At 34.5% G+C, this 22,232-nt stretch overlaps 2 protein-coding genes and 2 pseudogenes across 2 annotated transcripts; all 4 read right to left on the reverse strand.

Moving 5' to 3' along the window:
- The window catches only part of LOC102587583 (putative late blight resistance protein homolog R1A-3), a 55,679-nt pseudogene extending 43,021 nt beyond the window's left edge, over positions 1-12,658 (reverse strand).
- LOC107058849 (putative late blight resistance protein homolog R1A-3) lies at positions 2,218-3,118 on the reverse strand. The gene has a single exon (XM_015305030.1). The coding sequence runs from the start codon at positions 3,116-3,118 to the stop codon at positions 2,408-2,410; it is 711 nt and encodes a 236-aa protein (XP_015160516.1). The 3' UTR covers positions 2,218-2,407.
- LOC102583394 (putative late blight resistance protein homolog R1A-3) lies at positions 7,751-22,208 on the reverse strand (annotated as a pseudogene).
- Positions 16,246-17,668, reverse strand: LOC107058850 (putative late blight resistance protein homolog R1A-3). Its single transcript, XM_015305032.1, has 2 exons — positions 16,731-17,668; positions 16,246-16,511 (listed from the first exon to the last, which is right to left on the reverse strand). Exons 1-2 carry the CDS (start codon positions 17,409-17,411, stop codon positions 16,503-16,505), a joined length of 690 nt encoding a protein of 229 aa, XP_015160518.1. The 5' UTR covers positions 17,412-17,668; the 3' UTR covers positions 16,246-16,502.
- Positions 22,209-22,232: the final 24 nt, after the last annotated feature.

The following is a 22,232-nucleotide window of genomic DNA, read 5'->3' on the forward strand; positions in this document are numbered from 1 at the left end:
GATATATTTCCAAGTTTACGTAATAGGTGAAATAAGAAAAAAGTTTATTGAAATAAAATGGATGAAGGTTTGAAGGAAGAAGGAAGAGTCTTCTGCTCTCTCTCTCTAATAATTCTTATACCTAACAAGAGATGAATTGTAGTAGCAAGTTGCTTTAGGTGGTAGCTGTAAAATGACTCAATAATACACCTATATTATTTGCCTTTTTCTTTAGGGGTTGTTTGGTTGGAACAAGTTGTTTCGAGAGTTATTATTCCGGAATACGTTATTTCATTATGTATATGGGATCATAATTAATTATATATTCCATCACTATGATATAAATGATGGGATACATAATCCAAGGACTACGTACCTAATATGCCTCCAACCAAACGCAGGATAAAATAATTCTGTATTTTATCCCAAAATTATTATACTTCATACTTCACACCAGACGACTCTTTCAGAAAATCCCCCAAAAATTTATGTGATTTGTTAGTTTCATACTTAAGCTATGCACTTCTATGATACTTGCTTGGCATATAATTAAGGGATTTTATGGTTGGGTATTGGGTCGGACATGAAGTTATATTTTTTCTCATAAATATGAAAATTCACATTCACAAGTTGTGAAAACTTTGAAATTCAATTCTTATGCAATCTTACCGAATGAGTAAATCATCGTTCGTTAACAAGATATCATAATATCTAAAGCATCGCATCGATGAATTACATATATTTATGTTTCTTTTAACTTTCAAATGTACATAAACTTATAAAGATCCACTAGTCAACAATAGTAGTAATTAGTAATTCTTTTCACAATGATATGACGGACAATCTATTTCACGTCGAACATGAGTTTATTTTTGTAAAACTGAAAATAATGATTTGTTTTTTTACAAAATATAAATCATATGTCATAAATCAAACAAGGATAAAAAAAGGAGTGGTGATAATTCTTCCATATATCTTGTGAATGGAGTCTGTTCTCAGAACAGGCCCAATCATAATACAAAACATTGATTTTTTTGGTTCTTACGGGCTTATTTATTCATTTCATGTCGTACTATATATAATTTTTGTTTCCCACCCAGTGTCCGGTATCCAAATTTGGATTCGCGACGTAATAAAGTCCCACATTGGGGGGTGAAACGCTCCCTAACAAAGACGACTGTGTATTCAGAGAGGACTTGAATGTCATACTATATTACTATATCTCAAGTTCATATGTTGCAGAGTCCAAACGATCGATGAATGGCAATTGGCAAGAACAAATTTATTAGCTTCATTCTGTATGAATTTCAACTTCTAAAAGAGGTAGGTGGATGAACTTCCAAAAGAAGATAAGAAAACGAAACGTGCTTCAGATCTTGCCAAAAAATTAATATGTTGTTGTTACGTTATTGCATCGATAGAGACAACCATAAATCATATACAAATTTAACGAGAAGCAATCTATTCAGGTCGACACATGAATCCATTTTTGTAGAATTTAAATGATGATTCTTTTCTTTTTTTACAAAATATAAACTAATGGATCAAATTTTATATTTAAAAAAGGCATAATACATAAACATGACCGTTAACAATACATGAATTATATTAGCAAGTTGCTTTAGGTGGTAGGTGTAAGGTTAATCTTGTTTTTTTCTTTAAAAATGATTGAAACTCATGTATTAGACTAGTCTTCCCAATTCACATGCCTTTATTGACCAAATAATGTTAGAACTATTAGACTAAGAATAGTCGTCGAGTCAAATGTCATAAACCAAACAAGGATAAAAAAAGGAGTGGTGATAATTCTTCCTTGTAAATGGAGTAATTGGTTATCAACGAGGGTTATGGTGGAGTGATAATTACTCATTCATCCTTAAGCAGAGGTCTCGGATTTGAATTCCCTTGGGTACGAAGTCACCTTTGTTAGGGAGCCCTTTATCCCCTAACATTATCCGAAGGAGTTAAAAAGAAAAGGTTGATCCAGCTTGTGATATTTGCTAGCTGAAACTAGGAAATCTTCCACTTCCTTGATCAGTAACGATGCTTTGACAGGTTGTTAGGTCGCGCATATGTTAATGTAGTAACAATATAGAGGGATACTTCATAATTTTTTATTGAATTTTGCAGGTGCTGCAAATAAGGTTAAAGATGAAGGGATTATAGAATTTAACAACCACCAAATTACAAAAGCAAAAAATAAACAATGGATTGATGTTTATCGAAGGCAACAAGAAATAACTGTGAAAGACTATCTGATAAATACTGGTCTTCAATCATATCATACATTGAAAGAGTTGATCAATCAAAACAAACTTAGCAATAGGTACTAGTGTTACAATATAAGAGGATATATGGGCGTTTCGGCAATAACCTTACAATAGACTTGAGCATGAGCATGAGCCTGAGCATGAGCATGTCTGCAACATTAATTAGCTAAGAAATGAATTCCATCCACTCGATCTGTCTGCGGTTGTCTAAGCAATTGCCAATGGTTGAAGGCACATGCTTGATTCACATCTGCCTTGGATTTCACTATCGACTCTGTATTGTAAATCAAATTAGATGCACATAGATACTCAAAAACAGCACATAAGAGTTTGTTTCTACTTACTTTGATAATGAGGTCAATCCGGTCACATCCTTCAATCGTTTCGGCTTCTTCCTTAATTCTCTCAGCTGAAGCCTCCAGAGATTCGTTTCTACACCGAATCAACTTAATCTGTTTCAGTGTTGGAATATATGCAAAGCTAAGGGGTATCTCCTCTAGGTTGCGACACTTTTTTATAACAAGTGTTTCAAGCAGGGGAAAGGATTCCTCTGAGGCATTCAACCTTGAGATATCTAATTTCACCAGTTTCAAGAACTTAAGTTTATGGAATGTGATATCTTCATGGCACCTTTCTTCTGATTGAGACAAACACGGTTCATTTTCTATAAAATAAGCCTGTTCTATGTGGAGATACTCCAGGTTTGGTAGTTCCGTAATGAAGGAAATCACACTTACAGTCTCAAATAGTACCAACTTCTTTAAATTTGAAGGCAAATGTGACCTGGATAAAACTATGGGACTCTCAATGGAAAGGCGAAGTATTTGAAGCTGGGTAAGATTCTCCAATGTGAGACAAAAAGACTGCATAATCATCACCAAACAAATCTGCAGAATAACTATGCTCAAAGTTGATGTGAAGTTGTTGAAGATTAGCACCCCTCTATAACAACCAATCCAGCCTATCCGCTAAAATTCCAAGATGAGTAGGCTAGAACGTCTTCAAATAAAGCAACATATTCACACAAACAGTTACAACACCTAAACAAATATTGCGCGTTCTAAACAAATAACAAATATGTGACCCTTTTATGCCAAGGGTAGGCCTAACGATTTGAAGGATGTATACGTCATTTGAAACATTTTATTGCCCAAAACCCGAATTTATACAAATTTTGTGAATAAGCTGAATGAGGATACATGATATGGGAAATAGGATACAAAATAATCAGTCCCGCGCAGGGGTACAATTCTAAACTGTGCTTCCACGGAAAGTCCTTCGTCTTTGATTTCTTGTCATCTCCGGATGTCCACACTTTGGATGGAATAATAGATTGTACACCTCCATCTTCGACTAGAACAAACTATTACACTCCTAACCCCCAAGGAACAATGATTTTTCAAACAACGTATACATCCTTCAAATTTAACACATAAGTATGATCGTCCGTTTAGGCCATGGGCCATTTTGGACTCAAGGTTGTCTTTCTAATGGGCCCAACACACCTTGGGTGTTGGGTCATCTTAGTTCAATGCACTAAAAGGATTTGGTTTCGCTTTACGCTAGTTGACTAAGAGTTGGTTTAGACAAGACCTGGTTACCCGAGTTGGACTAACTACGGGGTGAAGTATAATAAACGACGTTGGATGACCACAAACCAACTATTCGTTTATCACTTCAAAAGAACTTGAAGGTGTTTTTCTGAAGGACAGTCGTGGAAAGCCACGTAACAGCCTTTTTTCCTAATGCAATCTATTTGCCATTTGGCGGAATCGGATGCCATGAAATGCAACAATTTATAACTTACAAGAATTGAAACAAGTAAGCAATTTAAACAAATAGCCAAATAAGTTAATTTTAAGGTTAGAACCTATTCAAATCCCCAGCGGAAGTCGCCATTCTGTTTTATTTATAAAGTATAATTTAGTCTTATTTTAAGAGTCGCCACTTAATTTTAAAGTAAAATTAAGAAAACTATTGTTTTCAAAAGACTAAAACAGAAATCTAATGAAAACCTTAAAAGGGGTTCGGGGTTCTTATTAGTGTTCTAGGAAGGGTTTGAAAGCATCTAGAACACCCGCTAATGCGGTTATCCGGCAATTAAAGTATTTGGCTAATAGAGGCATGCTTAAACGAGTTTAGGAGATAAACAAACTTTAAGACTAAAAATCATTTTTTAGGTGAAAGGGAAATAATATAAGAGATTACGTAAGTAAAATATTTCAAAGTAATTCAAGTAATAAAATAAGTAAAATTATTTTGTCTTTAGAAAATCTTGAAATGACTATCCTTTGGGGACATCGAATTAGAAAAACCTTAAAATTGACTAGCAAATAAACAATTAAACAAATACGAAAATAGATAAAATAAAGAGAGTGAGTTTTAGGCCCGAGTCTGGTTTTCTGTTCGCCTGGGCCAGTACTTGGGCCTATTTTCGTTTTGGGCCTAAGGCCCAATTCTTGCCACCTGTCCTAAATTCTAGCAATGCAATAATAAGTAAAATGACAAGGGCTTAGGCCCTAAAATAACAAAATACAACTTATAAAATAAGGAGTGGGTCTTTTGAACCCCCTTCTCCCATTTTTCGTATACACCTAGTGTATAGAAATCTGCATCAACTCTAATCCCTGTTCGTCAATTTGTGAAGGACTTGTTCTTCGAATTCATTGACCCGGTTGACTAGATAAATTTTGGGCCTCTGTGGCCCATCCGAAATATGAAGTGGGGAGAGATGGAGTCCAAGAGGACTCGGAAGGTGTTACATACAAGAAACGAAAGAAAGAATAAAATTAGTATATGAGACAGAGAAGTAAATGAAGCATAATTCGATTGAAGTAAAGGGTAACTTAATCACTTAGAAAACCAACATGCAACTAATACACCATAAGACAAATGAATACCACTTTGTCGATAGGGAGAAGCCCTTGTTATTTTTCCAACTCATGGCTTAATAGTGACAGAAAGCAAATCAAGGCATGACAGGAAGTGATATATTTACTACTGGATTATTACAATCTAAGCATAAGGAAATCTCAAGGCATATGATCAAACATATTTCAACTAAACCAAAACGAATAAATTGAAAATAAATAATCAGGGGCAATCAATTGACAAAAAATAATTATGAGAACACAATGAGCTCGGTTAAATATCACGCTCCACACAATATGTATATTTTATTCTTTATTTTAAAACAAAACAGAAGTTGTGGCCCATACCCCATTATGAGTAAATCTAGTAAGAGGAAGTTAACAGATAACGCTTATTCCATAATTATGAGTAAATCTAGCTTACAAGCTCATGCATGCTTACATACACATATGTCCATTTCCAGAATAGTTTCAACTTTAGTTTTAACAGAAAGGAAGACATGTGGAAAATAAACAAATCTTGACATATGTTACATCATTTTGAAATATACTAGTGCTAAATAATTGAAAGTAATAAGAGTTTGAAAATTTCCAACAAAAGAAACAGTGATAACGATAGAATAAACTCTTAGTGACACATTATGAGATTCTATAGTCCGAGACGGTGAAACTCATAGCAAAGTGAAACAGCCCAAGACTATTATTAATAGCATGCTATTATTTTAACTACACACAAAAGACTTTACCGAATATGAAAAAGGAAATAATACATCTTACTTAAAACCAAATCCGTATAACATGCAGGTTACTGATTAGCAAAACATGGAGAACTTAAACATAATGGATTTCAAATATGCAAACTTAACATCAAACTAGTTCAAACACGACAAGACAATCGTCATATAATCCCGAGAACCTAAAGAAATGGAGGACAAACAGGCTATCGCATCTAATGGATAATGGAAACAACAATATTGAACCTCCGCATTAACTAACTTCAAGACTTTGGCGTAGCACCCACCATGACACGAAATCCGCATACTCATTTAACTCATTAAAAGGAAACATTTAAGGATGCTTACAGATAAAGGCAGATAGATTAGAAAGGGCAAAGAAACTCTAATGAATCTTCAAAGACTAGACTCACTATTACGCCGACTTAACATAACGACTCAGAACATACACATCACATTAAAGCGACATCAAACTTAGTATTAACTAACAACCAACAACCAACTAAAAAAAAAAAGGATCCAATCATCAGAATGTCGCTCTAAGGTATAAGAAAGGGCGGAAAGAACACTATGAAGAGATTTTACCTTTCGAAGTGCAGCGAACAAGGACAACAAGCCGACGACTACGACTCTTCCACCACGAAGTTCAAACACTAGCAGCGATTAGGAAATCTAGGCAGAATATTGGACCCAAAATACTGAAATTAGTTCTCCTCCTCTGTTTTCCTTGAGGTATTTAGTAGGTGTTTTAGCTATTTTCGCTTAAGCTATTTGTGTGTATTTTTTCTCAAATCAAAATCCGACTTTTTTTTCTTCTCTATCCGTCAAGAACCTCCCCCTTTATATGAATGGAGAAGAGGACATTTTAAAGGCGAAATTAGGGTTAAAATGGGGAGAAAAGGGCGGGAGATTTTCGGATGGGGACGAGGCCCATTCAAATTCAAACTCCCAAACTTTTCCCATTTTAGGACGACACCTTTTTCTTGCAAGTTTCGTCCCATTTCGGAAGAGGAAATGGGACAGCCGCGTGCCTGCTGCCTGCTGCACGATTTTCTGGGCTGCTGGCTCGTTTTTGGTCATTTTCTGCGTGAAGAAGAAGGGTGAAACGTACAGGGGAGTGTATGTTGTCAGTTTGCTGAATTGGTTATTTTGTATGTTGTGTGTATTATGTTGGTGTTGTATAGTAATATTAGGAATTGGGCTGGAAATTGGGAGTTGGGCTCGGCTGAATTGGAAAACAAAAAGGGAATGGGTTTTGGGCTGATTTTGGTGTGTTGGAGGTAATTGGGGTGGGCTTTGGGAATTGGGTAGTTTGGTTGCTGAAAAACTAGGAGTAGAGGGCCCAAATTCTTGGTCTTAAAATGGGTTTGAGGAATTGGCTTAGGAAAATAGCCACATGAACGTGGTTATGGCCAAATGGAAATTACGAAGCTAGCCGAATTGAATTTAATTGGTTGTTCGACGAAAAACTAAATAAGACGAATTAGTATAAATTAAATAAAGATCTTCTTAACTTCAACGAAATAAAATCGCAAACTAATTAATCTAAAATTATAATCACAACTTAAACACGCTTCTCGAATTAACGAAATAAAATAATTAAGCTAATAAGCTAAATAACATAAAATTATAAATACACTTTAAACCCAATTACTCCAATTGAAGATTTAATAAAAAATCTTTTTGAGACGATTTTTGAATATTCTTGAAATATACTAATTATATGCATAATTATATAAAATATAAGTATTGTCCAAAAATTATAATAAGTGACAAAAGTTATTTAAAATAACTTGCAGACTATATATATATATATATATATATATATAAAAATATATTATTATCTTTGAAACTATAAAACTAATTATTTTAAATCGTTTGAACTTGAAATTGGGTGTCAACATATATTTGTCTCCAATCATACATAAAAAGAGTTTTATCAATTAAAACAAACGTAGCAAATAGTAGTCGTGTTACAATAAAAGAGAATGGGCTAGACTTCAGTATGAGCATGGCTGCAATAATTAGCTATTAAAACCCTCACTAATCTGCCAGTTCTTTGACGAGGTGTATACGATCACATCCTTCAATCTCTTCGACTTCTTCCTTAATTCTCACAGCTGAAGCCTCCATAGATACTTTCCAAGACCCAATCAACTTAATCTGTTTCAATGATGGAATATCGGTAAAGCTAAGGGGGATCTCCTCTAGCTTACTACAATTTTTTATAACAAGTGTTTCAAGCAGGGGAAATGATTCCTCCGAGGCATCCCACTTTGAGATACCTAACCGCACCAGTTTCAAGAACTTAAGGTTATGGACCGTGATATCTCCAAGGCACCACTCTTCTGATTGAGGAAAAATTGGTTCCCCTTCTGCATAATTCCATTCTTCTAATTGAAGATACTCCAGGCTTGGTAGTCCCGCAATGAAGGGAATAGCACTTTCTATATGAATTCCTCTAAGTACCAACTTGTTTAAATTTGAAGGCAATTGCAACCCAGATACAATGATGTGGGGCCGCTGAAAGAAAACGCGAAGTATTTGAAGCTGGGTAAGATTCTCCAATGTGAGACAAAAAGAATCTGCAGAATGTACATCAAATTCGATATGAAGTTGTTGAAGATTAGGACACCTCCTTGACAACACATCCACCCTATCAATTGGAAATGCACTAATTTTCTTTAATATCCTCAAATTTTCCAATTTAGAGGATCCTTCAAAGAGTCCCTGATTACCAAAAAGAGCCCAATCAACATGAGCATGCCTTAATTTTTCCATTTGCCAAAAAGACACTGGTAACAGTACATAAGGACAACTCTTCACAATTAAAGTTTCTATATGGGGCAGATGTGATCCTGGATCAAAATAGAAATTACCCGCCTGAACTGCGAGGTACTTCAGCAGATTAAGTGGTTTGAATGTAGCTAACCACAAAAACTCCACATAATAAGAACTCAAATCCAAGACTTTAAGAAGTCGCAATTCACTAATCTGACAGAAGGGAATCACATCAATAGCTCTTACACCATCTGTCCTTATCAGAGACCTCAAGTGTTGGTGGAAAGGCTTCTGTGTTTTGGAAACCAGAGATGCAAACTTGGAAACCTCTTCACTGAAACTGAAGCTCACTCAACTTCCCTTCCAATCCAAGGGTTGAAACTGGATATATTGACCCTTCACTGCAAGCATAAACTTTTCTTCTCTACTCTTCTCCAAGCAAAAGTGATGCACAACATCATGAACCTGGCAGCATTTGACTTTACCATTATAACCTTTCTTTGAAACAATTACCACGTTACTGCTAATGAGATCCATCAAGTAACCTTCAGCTTCCTCTTCCATTAATCTCCCAGATTCAGTGTTCTCCACGAATCCTTCAGCAATCCATAAACTTATCAATTTAGATGCTGGAATTCTTGCGTCCTCCGAAAACATCCCCATATAAAGAAGACAAGGCTTTAAACAATGGGGTAAGTTATCAAAACTCAACTGCATAGTTGCCAGACTATATTCTTCGGACTCACTGTCAAGATAGTCAAATAAAGCATCTTTCACCTCATTCCACCAAGATTCTTCCATTTTCCTTTTTTTGATTATTCCAGCTACCAAGACAACCACTAGGGGGAGTCCTTTGCATTTTTCTGCAACTGCTTGACTCACATATTGTAGTTCAGGCGGGCAATCTTCCTTTTGAAACACTTTTTTCTGCAACAATTGGCAACTCTCTTCTGTTGTGAGGAATGGAAGAGAATAAGGATCAGTATGGTACTTGACTTGCTTACCCACTGTCGAGTTGTTACGACTATTCTGCTTCTCATTCCAACATCTGGAAAAGAAAGCCTTAAGTCATCCCATGCCATACAATCCCACATATCATCCAATACAATGAGATATCTCTTTCCCATTAGGCTTTTCCTCAACCTGTCAGCAAGTTTGCCTACCTCATCTTCCTTGTCCTTGGAGCCCGTAACTTGACTGAAAATCTCTTTTAATAGCTCTCTTCGGCTATATGTTTGAGAAATGATGCACCATGCTCGAACATCAAAGCGAGAAACAATGATGTCATTATTGTACAACTTTCTAGCAATTGTCGTTTTCCCTTGTCCCCCCATGCCTACAATTGGGATGACGTCTAGCTCATTTGTACCTCTAATCAGATAATCAATTAGTTCTTCTGCTTTATTCTCAAAACCCACTACCTCCTCATCAGTCACAAGATTGCTATGTCGAGCTGGCAGATGTTTAAATGGAGCAGCCACGTAGTGAGGATTAAGAGGAATGTCTTCTTTTGGTAATTTCTTGTCCTTGAATGGTTTTGATTGAGTAAACTTTGAAGCCTTTAGTTCACCATGAAAAATCTTCTTCATTTCCAGCTCCACAAACACAAGCAATGATAATAGATAAGGAGGTTTATTAAAGAAATCACTGTCATCTTTACCTTCAGTAAAAACAACATAGTCTAATACGGCCAAACAAAATTGTCCCACATTGTTAGCCATAAACTGAATTCGAGTCTCCAAATATTCCAGCTTCTCATAGTTGACGTAACCATTTATCTCTGTGGCATATATCATCATATATTACTATAAGCATGAACAAAAAAAGTTGAAAGTTGAATTACGGTTTTACCCCTTCTATTAATTAAATTGTTATAAAATATTTAAATATTTGATTGTATAAGTTTAATTAAAATGTTAAATGACTTTTAGACTTCCTAAGATTAATTCCTAATTAAATATCATAACCTGCTTGTTTGTTTTCTCCGTTTTGGCCTTTTGATTTCCTTGGTAATTAAATTCTTTCTCCCATTACCGATAAATGCTTATTGCTATAATAATTATAATAAAGAAGGTTAATGAAGAGTTGCAGTGGTAATTAATTATGAGAGTTATATATCATATTTGTGTAGCAAAGAGGTGCCGGTGGTCATATTTTTTGCAAAAATTCATGATTATTAAGCAAATTTTTTATTGCTCTCTAAATACATTAGTTGATCACTGATTACTCTCATTATATTTTTTTTTTTCAGGAGAGAAATTTTTTATTGCTTTCTAAATACATTAGTTGATCATTGATTACTCTCATTATATTTTTTTTTTCAGGAGAGAAATCTATACAAATTCTAAAACTTCATACGGAGCTTGCAATGATGAAAATGGATGTTGAAAATCTTCATGGAGGTTGAAAGCTATCTATTCACAAAGTTGGCCTTTTAGCAAGCATAGTTAGTAACTAATACATTTTCATGTTTTGAGAAACTTCTCTTTTAATAATTAGTTTTTAGGCAATTGTCGGAGGAATTCAAAGCAGCATTTTCACTGATTTACATACTTTGGGTAAGTGATGAGATGGAAACTCTCTTCTTCCTTTCTTTGTCATTTCACTTAATTATGTTATGTAATTTAATCATCCGGAAATGTGTTACATTTGTCTTTCTTCCATTTAATTTTTTACCCCTTATTTTGTTAGAGCTTAAACTTTCATGTTTTAGATCATACCTAGCTATCATCTTCCTATCGAGAATCATTTTTTTAATCATAATATTGTATATGTTCAATCAATCTATTTTTTGTATATGATAACCCTTCAATAATATCAGATAATGCTTAGGCCTTGTATTTTGTGTATCGAACAATTATTTTTCTTATGCGTGCAGAAGAACAACGCTATAAATGAAGGTTATAAGATGTTGATTATCGGAGGTGGAAGGTGATTAAGAGAGAAATTCAAAATGTAGTAGATTTTTGTGGATATATATATTTTCCCTTTGCCTTTATTAATTTCAGAAACTAGTGTATCTCAAAAAGCTCATTTTCTTTTGAACAATTTTCAGTTTCTTTATAGATAGATGCATTGCAAGTTTTTTTTTGAAATGATAGGACCTACTCTTATCCAGGAACATCATTAGTACATCATTTAGAATTTTTTCCAGACAATCCATATATTTCGACAGATCAAAATCATTCAACTCATAATTGTAACTTAAACTGGAGTTACCTTCAAAGAATTCCAACAAATGTGATTCTAGCCTTTTCAGATTAAGGTTAGTTTTACATTCATCCGGAATCCCATCAAATACCCGATGAAGCAATTTCACAATCCGTTTGGCATTCTTTGTGAGTTTGACTAAACAATCAGGTAAAAGAACATGATACTTTATAAAGGTTCTAAAAATTCTTAGCACAATATCAAGTTGCTTAATATCCCAAATCTCGAACTTATCCAGGTTACCTTCAATTTTGATCCTTCTTAGGTGATCTAACATTTCCTCAATTTCATTTTCATTCATTTTCTGTAGAAAAATTCCTGCAAGTTCACCAACTCATGGAATTAGGTTCATGTCTTTCAATATATCTAGTGTTTGAAGCTATGTTAATGCTTGTGAAAAGTTATACATATTATCTCAGAAAATCGTCTTTCTTACATTTTCAATTTTATGAGATACTAACTAATAGTTGAGTAAACAAATTTGAGAAATCAACTCTCTAATTCTGTATCTATAGGAAAAAAATAATTCATGAAGAAGATGACTTACAGTTTGTTAATAAATATCTTCAATCTTGAGGCCCATTCATAAAAAAAAAAAAAAGGAGCAAAAGAGATGATAATTAATATTGAAAGCAGGTTTGATCATCAAGAGTAATATTTCTGAGTTTACGTAATAGGTGAAATTGGAAAAAAATTCATTGAAATAAAATGAATGAAGGTTTGAAGATTTGAAGTAAGAAGGAAGAGTGTTCTTTTCTCTCTAATAATTCTTATACCTAACAAGAGATGAATTGTAGTAGCAAGTTGCTTTAGGTGGTAGCTGTAAAGTGCCCAATAAAACAACTATATTACTTGTCCTTTTTTTTTTTAAGGGGTTGATTCGTCGGGAACAAGTTATTTCGAGAGTAATTATCTCACAATAAGTTATTCCACATGTATATGAGATAATTTATCCCATCACTAATGTATAAATATTGGGATAAATAATCTAAGGACTATCTAATACCTCCAATCAAACACATAATAAAATAATCATACATTTTATTCTGGAATTTTTATACCTCACACCAAACGACTCCTGAGGAAAATCCCCCAAAATTATGTCCGATTTGCTAATTTCATACTTAAACTATGAACTATTTTGATATTTGTTTACCATATAATTATGGGGTATTGGGTCGGACATGAAGTTATTTTTTCTCATAAATATGAAAATTCACAAGATGTGAAAACTATCAAAAGTTATCTAATTCTTAAGCAATCTTATCGAATGAGTAAATCATCATTCGTAAACAAGATATCAAAATATCCCAAAGCATCACATTGATGAATTACATATTTTCATGTTTCTTTTATAAATAAATATTCACGATTACAAACTTTCAAATGCACATAAATTTATAAAGATCCACTAGTCAACAATAATAGTAACAAATAATTATTCTTTAAGTTAATACTTTCACTTGGTACGGACAATCAATTCAAATCGAATATGAGTATATCTATAAAATTTAAAATGATGACTCCTTTTTATATATGTATAAATTATTAACTTATGAGTCAGATTTTAATATTTAGAAAAAGGCAAGTTGTATCAGCAAGTTGATTTAGGTGGTAGGTGTAAGATTATCTTTAAAATAGATTGAAATTCACATGCCTTTATTGACCAAATAATGTCAGAACTATTAGACTAAGAATAGTCATCGAGATCTCAAACAGGGATTAAAAAAAGAAGTGGTGATAATTCATCCATACATCTTTCGGGATAACACATAAGTACCAATTAAATTAAGCTTAAGTCATTCACGGCCTCTTAAAGTTGTCCACATATTTCATTTATACACCTTAACTAGGACTATTACCTATTGAACATTTAAATTGTTCAAAAAATTATCTACTAAACACAAAATGTTGATATGGCAAAATAAGTATTTTTCACTTCCTATGGACGCGTGAAAGTTTTTGAAATACTGTTTTATTTTTATTTTTTCCAAAACAACTTGCACTTTTTCTTCTTTAATTGACACTTGGCATTTAAATAAACTAAAATAATCTTTTAATATTTTTAAAATAAATTCTTAATTCAAAAAAGAAAGAGCACCCTTACCCCTTCAAGTCATCTTCTTCCCCAAATTTAAATTTTCAAAGACAACTAAAGAATCTCCATTTTTTTTCAATATTCATAAAAAAAATTGAATCAAGTAACTGAATTTGCAAGAAAAATAACGAAAGTAGATTTTTGAACATTGGGATAAAAAAAGTAAGTCGACGTTCCATCTCCATTTTCGGTCACCTTCAAATAAATATTACCATTCCGAGAAAATTGTAAACTCACTAAACTTATCAAAAACAATATCAAATAATTCGCTAAATTAATTTAGTTCCTCTTGATTTCTCCTTACAATCGATTTCAAGATGATTAACCATTAGCATACTTCCTTTATTCATCACTCTTGTACCAACTCTTTGAATGTCTTTCTCTATCATGTATTAGGAATGAAAAATAATTTTCGATAAATTAATTTGGGTCCTTTCGATTTTTCTTTGCAATCAATTTTCGGATGAGTAACCATTGACAAACTTCTTTATCACTATTGTATCAATCTCTTTGAATATCTTTCTCTCTCACATATTAGGAATACAATTTTTATTTTTTTAAAAAATCGAATCTGCAAGTAATTTTCAGTGAAGGTTTTTGTGGTTTGAAAAAAAAATTGATGAGAAGAAGATGAAGAACAAAGGGGGCTTGGGTAGGGTGGGGTTGAGTAAAATGGGTTGTCATTTCATTTATTTTTTATTAAGAAATAGATATAAAATTTATTTGAAATAATTTTCATTCTTTTTAACAAAATAAAAATAAAATCTATAGTTGTTGGGGTCAAGTGACACATGTCATCTTTTAATTAGTCATTTTTGCCACATCATAGCAAGTGTATCACACACACGTTACCTTTTTACTGATTATCAAAAAAGGTCTAATAGGAACAGGTTTTAGATAGATAAAAGTGTTCAATAGGTACTAGTCCTAGTTGAGGTGTCTAAGTGAATTATGCGGACAACTTTAAGGGGCCGCAGATGACCTAAGCCTAAAATAAACAACACATGGTGGTACGGATGGCAATGGGGTGGTGTGGGGCGGGGTGAATTTAACTTAACCCGCAAATTTTTTAATCTGTCCTGCCCCGCATAACAATTTTTTTCATTTTCGGCGCCCCACATAATTTTTTTAATATTTTTTTTTCTAGTTAAGTTTGATACTAAAATAACAAAATAAAAATAAAATCTATAGTTGTTGGGGTCAAGTGACACATGTCATCTTTTAATTAGTCATTTTTGCCACATCATAGCAAGTGTATCACACACACGTTACCTTTTTACTGATTATCAAAAAAGGTCTAATAGGAACAGGTTTTAGATAGATAAAAGTGTTCAATAGGTACTAGTTCTAGTTGAGGTGTTTAAGTGAATTACGCGGACAACTTTAAGGGGCCACAGATGACTTAAGCCATTAGATTATGATCGAAATTTCATAGACACACCTTAACTAAACCATGGGCGTAGGCACATGTATGTCAGGGTGTCCAATTGGACATCCTTAGTCTGAAAAAATATCGCATATACAAGTAAAATGACACACGAAATGATTAAATAATATATTTTGGACACCCTTGATATAATAGGTTGTTATAGCGTAGTGATTTAAGATGTCTTGAATGTGTGTTTATATATCTTTAATGAGTCAGTGCTTGCGGGTTCAAACTCACTTGCAACAATTTTTTTCCGTTTTTAAAAAGAACTTTTGTTGTTTAATTTTTGGATCCTCTTCGTGAAACTTCTAGCTCCGACATTGAACTAAACTAAGGTCCTATTATCCCTTAACTCATTTTTTTTTGTAATTTTGTACACATTTTAGTTTAGCATATGCACACCGTGACTCCACACAATTGAGACGCGTGGGAGATATTTTAATGCCACAAGCCAAAATGGTGTACCAAATTAAAAAAAAACATCGGTTCAGGGGTAATAGGACATTAGTCTAGTTAAGTTGTGTCTCTGGGATTTTGGTCATAGTCTAGGGGGTATTTGTACCTTTTCCCTACATCTTCCTTGTAAATGGAATGTGTTACCAATGAGGGTCGTAGTGGAGTGATTAGTATTCCTTCGTCCTTAACCATATGCCTTGGGTTTGAATCCCCTTTGATACAAAATCGTCTTTGTTAAGGAGTGCTTTCCTGTATATTAGGTATGTTGTTACTATTGTATCGATAGAGAGAACCAGATGGTTTAAAACCACTAAAAATCACCATCTTCAGATAAAGAAATACTAGATGATTATAAGAAAATCCTGATATGGGCATCTGAACACATAATAATAATAATAATAATAAAGAGATCCTTCAACCATAGCAACTTAATTTACTCTAGAAACCAATTTAGACAAGCAAAACATATATATCTGGCTTACCATAAACATGACCAAAAGGTTTCTTAATTTCCAGGACCTGAGCCTATATATATTCTCTTTTGTATCAAACAAGAATTCCTACTGAATTTATTTTCTTCTCAGAACTAAAAATGCCTTCTCCACTTGGCCTCCAAAAGAGCCTTCCATATCACAACTTGATCCCAAAGTTGATGCGAAACGAGCATCAGGTAGATCAATTTCCCTGAAAGTACAATCGACAAATTAATCTTTTTTATGTGTTGAAAACACACTTGAAAATTTAACTACTATTAGCTAAGAAATGAATTCCATCTACAGTGTCTGCAGTTGTGTAAGCAATTACAGATACATGCTTGATTCACCAGCTGCTTTGGATTCTGTATTGTTATCAAATTAGATGTACATACTCAAAAACAGCACATAAGAATTTGTTTCTACTTACTATGATAATGAGGTCAATACGGTCGCATCCTTCAATATCTTTGACTTCTTCCTTGATTCTCACTGCTGAAGCCTCCAGAGATTTGTTTTCACACCAAATCAACTTAATCTGTTTCAGTGTTAGAATATCTGCAAAGCTAAGGGGGATCTCCTCGAGCTTGTAACACTTACTTAGAACAAGTGTTTCAAGCAGGGGAAAGGATTCATCCGAGGCATCCCACCTTGAAATAGCTAAGTGCACCAGTTCCAAGAACTTAAGTTTATGGAACGTGATGCCTTCGAGGCACCACTCTTCTACTGGACGAAATTTCCTCCGAAACTGAAGCAACGCACTTAATTCGAGATATTCAAGGCTTGGTAGTCCTGCAATGAAGGGAGTCAAAGTTTCTACATGAATCTTCATGATAAAAGAAAGGCGAATTATTTGAAGCTGGGTAAGACTCTCCAATTTGAGACAAATCTCTGCAGAATCATCATCAACCACTAAAACAATGTCAAGTTGTTGAAGATTAGGACACCTTCGTAATAACACATCCACCCTATCACCTTCATCAATTCGAACTCGCCTTAATATCCTCAAATTTTCCAATTTAGAGGATTCTTCAAACATCCCCTGCTTATTGTTTTCCCATTTTAAATCAAATTCTGCTGTACCAATATCAACATGCCTTAATGTTTTCATTTTCCAAAAGATCGCTGGTAGCACTGATTTATGTAATCATCCACAATTAATGTTTCTAGATGGGGCAGATGTGGTTCTGGATGGAAATTGAATTTATTTGTGTTAACTGCGAGGTACTTCAGGTGAATTAGTGGTTTCAATGTAACTGACGACAAAGCTCTCACACGACAAGAACTCAAATCCAAGACCTTAAGAAGTCTCACTTCACTAACCTGATGGAAGGGATTCCAACCATAAAATTCTGGTCGATTTGTCGATATCAGTGACCTCAAGTGTTGGTGGAAAGGCTTCCGCGTTTTGGAGCCCATAGATGCAAACTCGGAAAGCTGTTTACTGAAACTGAAGCTCACTCGACTTTCCTTCCATTCAAAAGGTTGAAACTGGCTGTCATGCCCCTTCACTGCCAATATAAACTTTTCTTTTCTTTTCTACTCTTCTCCAAGCAAAAGTGAAGCACTACATCATGAACCTGACAGTACTTGACCTTACCATTATATTCTCTATCTGAAACCATTACCACGTTACTGCTAATGAGCTCCATCAAGTAACCTTCAGCTGCCTCTTCCATTAGTCTCCCAGATTCAATGTTCTGTACGAAGTCTTCTGCTATCCATAATCTTATCAATTTAGACGCTGGAATTATTGCATCCTCTAGAAACATCCCCATATAAAGAAGGCAAGGCTTTAAACAATCGGTTAAGTTATCGTAACTCAACTGCATAGTTGAAAGACTATATTCTTCAGACTCACCAAGATAGGAAAGAAGAGACTAAGGCTTTAAACAATCGGTTAAGTTATCGTAACTCAACTGCATAGTTGAAAGACTATATTCTTCAGACTCACCAAGATAGGAAAGAAGAGAATTTTTAACCTCATGCCACCAAGATTCTTCCATTTTCCTTTTTTTGATTATTCCAGCTACCAAGATAACCACTAGAGGCAGTCCTTTGCATTTTTCTGCAACTGCTTGACTAACAACTTGTAGTTCACACGGGAAATCTTCCTTTTGAAACACTTTTTTCTGCAACAATTTGCAACTCTCTTCTGTTGTGAGGAACGGAAGAGAATAAGGATCAGTACGGTACTTGACTTGCTCACCCACTTTCTCAAGTCGAGTTGTTACAACTATTCTGCTTCTATTTCCAACATCTGGAAAACAAAGCCTTAAGTCATCCCATGACATACAATCCCACATATCATCCAAAACAATGAGATATCTCTTTCCCATTAGCCTTTTCCTCAACATGTCAGCAAGTTCGTCATCCTTATCTCCCATGTCTTTGGAACCGGTAACTTGACTAAAAATAACTTGTAATAGCTCTCTCCGATGATATGTTTGGGTAACGATGCACCATGCTCGAACATCAAAGTGAGAAACAATGATGTCAGTATTGTACAACTTTCTAGCAATAGTCGTTTTCCCTTGTCCCCCCATGCCTACAATTGGGATGACATCTAGCTCTCTTGTCCCTCGAGTCAGATAGTCAATCAGTTTTTCTGCTTCATTCACAAAACTCACCATCTCCTCATTGTTCACAGGATTGCTATGCTGAGTTGGCAGATGCTTAGATGACTCTACCACAGAGAAGTGCTTAAGAGGAAGGTTCTTAAGCCTCATCTCCATCACTTCCACACAAATATGCTTGATCTCTTTTATGATTGCAGGAAGTGAGCAAAACAAATGCCAAAGAGCATTGTACTGAACAAGAATAGAGTCGATAGATATTTCAACTTCATATGCCAAATTGACAGTACGCCTCTGAAGATCTTTAAGAATTTCATCATGTTTATGCTGCACCTTTGCGACATTTCTGAAAACAGATGTTAGATATGAAAGATCTTCCTCTAAAATACAAATATGGGGCTTCATCATGAAATCTAAACTTGATTCCGATTTCAGCATCTCATTCAATTTCCTTAGAAGAGAATCAAGAAAGCTCAATCCACCAACTGTGGGGAACTCATTAGATGGACTGTATGTTAAGGATTTGTACCTCTCCTCCACTTGTGCCTTTAGATCTTCAATTTTCTCCGATATGTGTATCATGCAAAGATCAATCTTGCTAGCATCTTCTTTGATTGTAGATCCCGCAAGAAGCATTTGAATTACACATAGTATGTCGTCCACAAGAACTCCAATCTTTGCTAAGACTTCATTCAACCTCTTGCCATTAATAATATGATTTGGCACATCACCCAGAAAAACCAACAAGAACTCTATTGCCACATCAATCTTTCGAGATGAGACAAAGTTCTTAAGCTTTGTCTGTCTAAGATACATCAGCAGACTGTGTAGATGATGCGAAAGTCCTTTTGGTAATTTCTTTTCCTTGAATGTTCTTGATTTTGCATACTTTGAAGTCTTTAGTTCACCAAGAAAAATCTTCTTCATTTCCTGCTCCACTAGCGCAACCAGGAATAGTAGATAAGGAGGCTTACTCTCGATATTATATGTATCATTTTCATCCTCACAAACCCAAAGAGCAAGACAGTATTGTCCCACATTTTCAGCCATAAACTGAATTCGGGTCTGCAAACCTTTCAACTTCTCATGGTCGATGTAACCATTTATCTCAGTGCCATACAGGTATCTTAGAAACCTCATTTTCTTTTGAATGAAGATCAATTGCCTTAAATATCTATCCGTCTTCTCCAGTATTTTGATTTCTTTTATCAAAAAAGGGTCAGACTTGACTAGATACCTCGGTGCATCAATTAGATTCTTGTCGAGGTAATCCATATATTCTAACAGATAGGTATCATCCAGCTCATAATTCAACCCTGAACTAGTATTACCTTCAATGAATTCCTGCAACTGTGATACTTGCCTTTCCACATTAATATTAGTGATGCATTCATCTGGAACTCCACCAAAAACAAGCATTTCCATAATCAATTTGGCCTTCTTTTTTATTTTGACCAAGGGATCAGGGCCAAGAACATGATCATATTTGAGAAAAGTTCTCAAAAATCTTAGATCCATCTCAAGTGTCTCAATTTCAGCAATCCTGACGCTGTTCAGATGGCCTCCACTCTTTATCCTTCTTAGGTGATCTAACACATCGTCAATGTCACTTTGAGCCATATTCTGTAGATGAAGTGGAAAATTCCTGCAAGTTTTAACCAACTCTTGCACATTAGATGCACATAGATACTAAAATACATATTAGATGCACATTAGATGCACGTAGATACTAAAATACACATTAGATGCGCGTAGATCCTGCTTTAGATTCCCCACATATCCTCCTTTATTACAAAGTTCTCTTGTACAAAATACACATACCAATACCATGTTTCATCATGAAAACTAAACTTGATTCAGACTTCCAACATATCATGCAATTTTCTTAAAAGAGAATCCAGAAAGCTCAATCCACCAACAATGGGGAACTGAGACGAAGTGAATTTTAAGGATTTGTAGTAAGTCTCCACTTGTGCCTTCAAATCTTCAACTTTCTCCAATATCTGTATCGAACAAACATTTATGTTGCTAGTGTCATTTTTGTTTATAGATCTAGGAAGAAGCTTTTGAATTACATATAGAACATCACCCGCTATAGCTCCAACCTTTTCCATAACCTCATTCAACCAGTTACCACTAATAACATGATTTGACCCATCATCAATAAGGAAAACCAACAAGAATTCTATAGTTACATCAATATTTCGAGAAGAGACATTATTAGGGAAGTTCTCGATCTTTTTGTTTCTGAGATACACCAGCAGACTGTGGAGATGATGTGAAAATCCTTTTGGTAATTTCTTGTCCTTGAAAGTTCTTGATTTAGCATACTTTGAAGCCTTTAGTTCACCGAGAAAAATATTCTTCATTTCCAGCTCCACTAACACAATCAAACATAATAGATAATCAGGTTTACTCAAGATATCATCTGTACCAACTGCAACCCAAAGAGCAAGACAGAACTGTCCTACATTGTCAGCCATGAACTGAATTCGGGCCTGCAAACCTTCCAACTTCTCGTGATCAATGTAACCAATTATCTCTGAGACATATATGTATCTCAAAAATCCCATTTTCCTTCGAATGATTTTCAGTTTCTTTGTAAATCGATTTCTCACAAGTATTTCTTCATTCGTCCAAGAAGGGTCAGACAAGCTACCCCATTGCAGGCACATCATCATCAGATTCTTGTCGAGGCAACCCATATATTCCGACAAATCTGAATCATTCAACTCATAATTATACCTTAAATTAGTATTGCCTTGAACGGATTCCAGCAGCGTTAACACTCCCCTTTCAAGATTATGGTTATTTTTGTATTCGTCTGGAATTCCATCAAATACTGAGTGAACCTTTTCCATAATCAACTGGGCAATCTTTGTCATTTTGACTAAGGAATCAGGAGAAACAACATGATTTCACTTGATAAAGGTTCTTAAAAATCTTATCTCCACTTCAAGTATCACAATTTGATCAATCTTGACGCTATTCAGAACGCCTCCACTCTTGATCCTTCTTAGCTGATCTAACATATCCTCATTGTCGTTTCGAGCCATCTTTCGTAGAAAATTCCTGCAAGTTCAACACTTGGAATATTAGTTTCATTAATTATGAGCAACATTTCTATTCATGTCTTTCAATATCTGCCACAGGAAAATGATCTTTATTATAGGATAAGAAGTTTAAAGTTAAAACTAGTACATTTTTAGTAGGTCAATCATTATGTGATCAGTAAAAAATGAGAGAATTGTAGAGAATAGCAGAAGAAAAGTATAATTGAGAGACCTTCTACTAGCCAATAATTCGAGTTTTCAATAGACTGGAATTATGAAGTCTCTATTATTATTTTTATATAT

The sequence above is a fragment of the Solanum tuberosum genome, unplaced genomic scaffold (assembly GCF_000226075.1).
Source record: "Solanum tuberosum cultivar DM 1-3 516 R44 unplaced genomic scaffold, SolTub_3.0 scf00651, whole genome shotgun sequence".
NCBI lineage: Eukaryota > Viridiplantae > Streptophyta > Magnoliopsida > Solanales > Solanaceae > Solanum > Solanum tuberosum.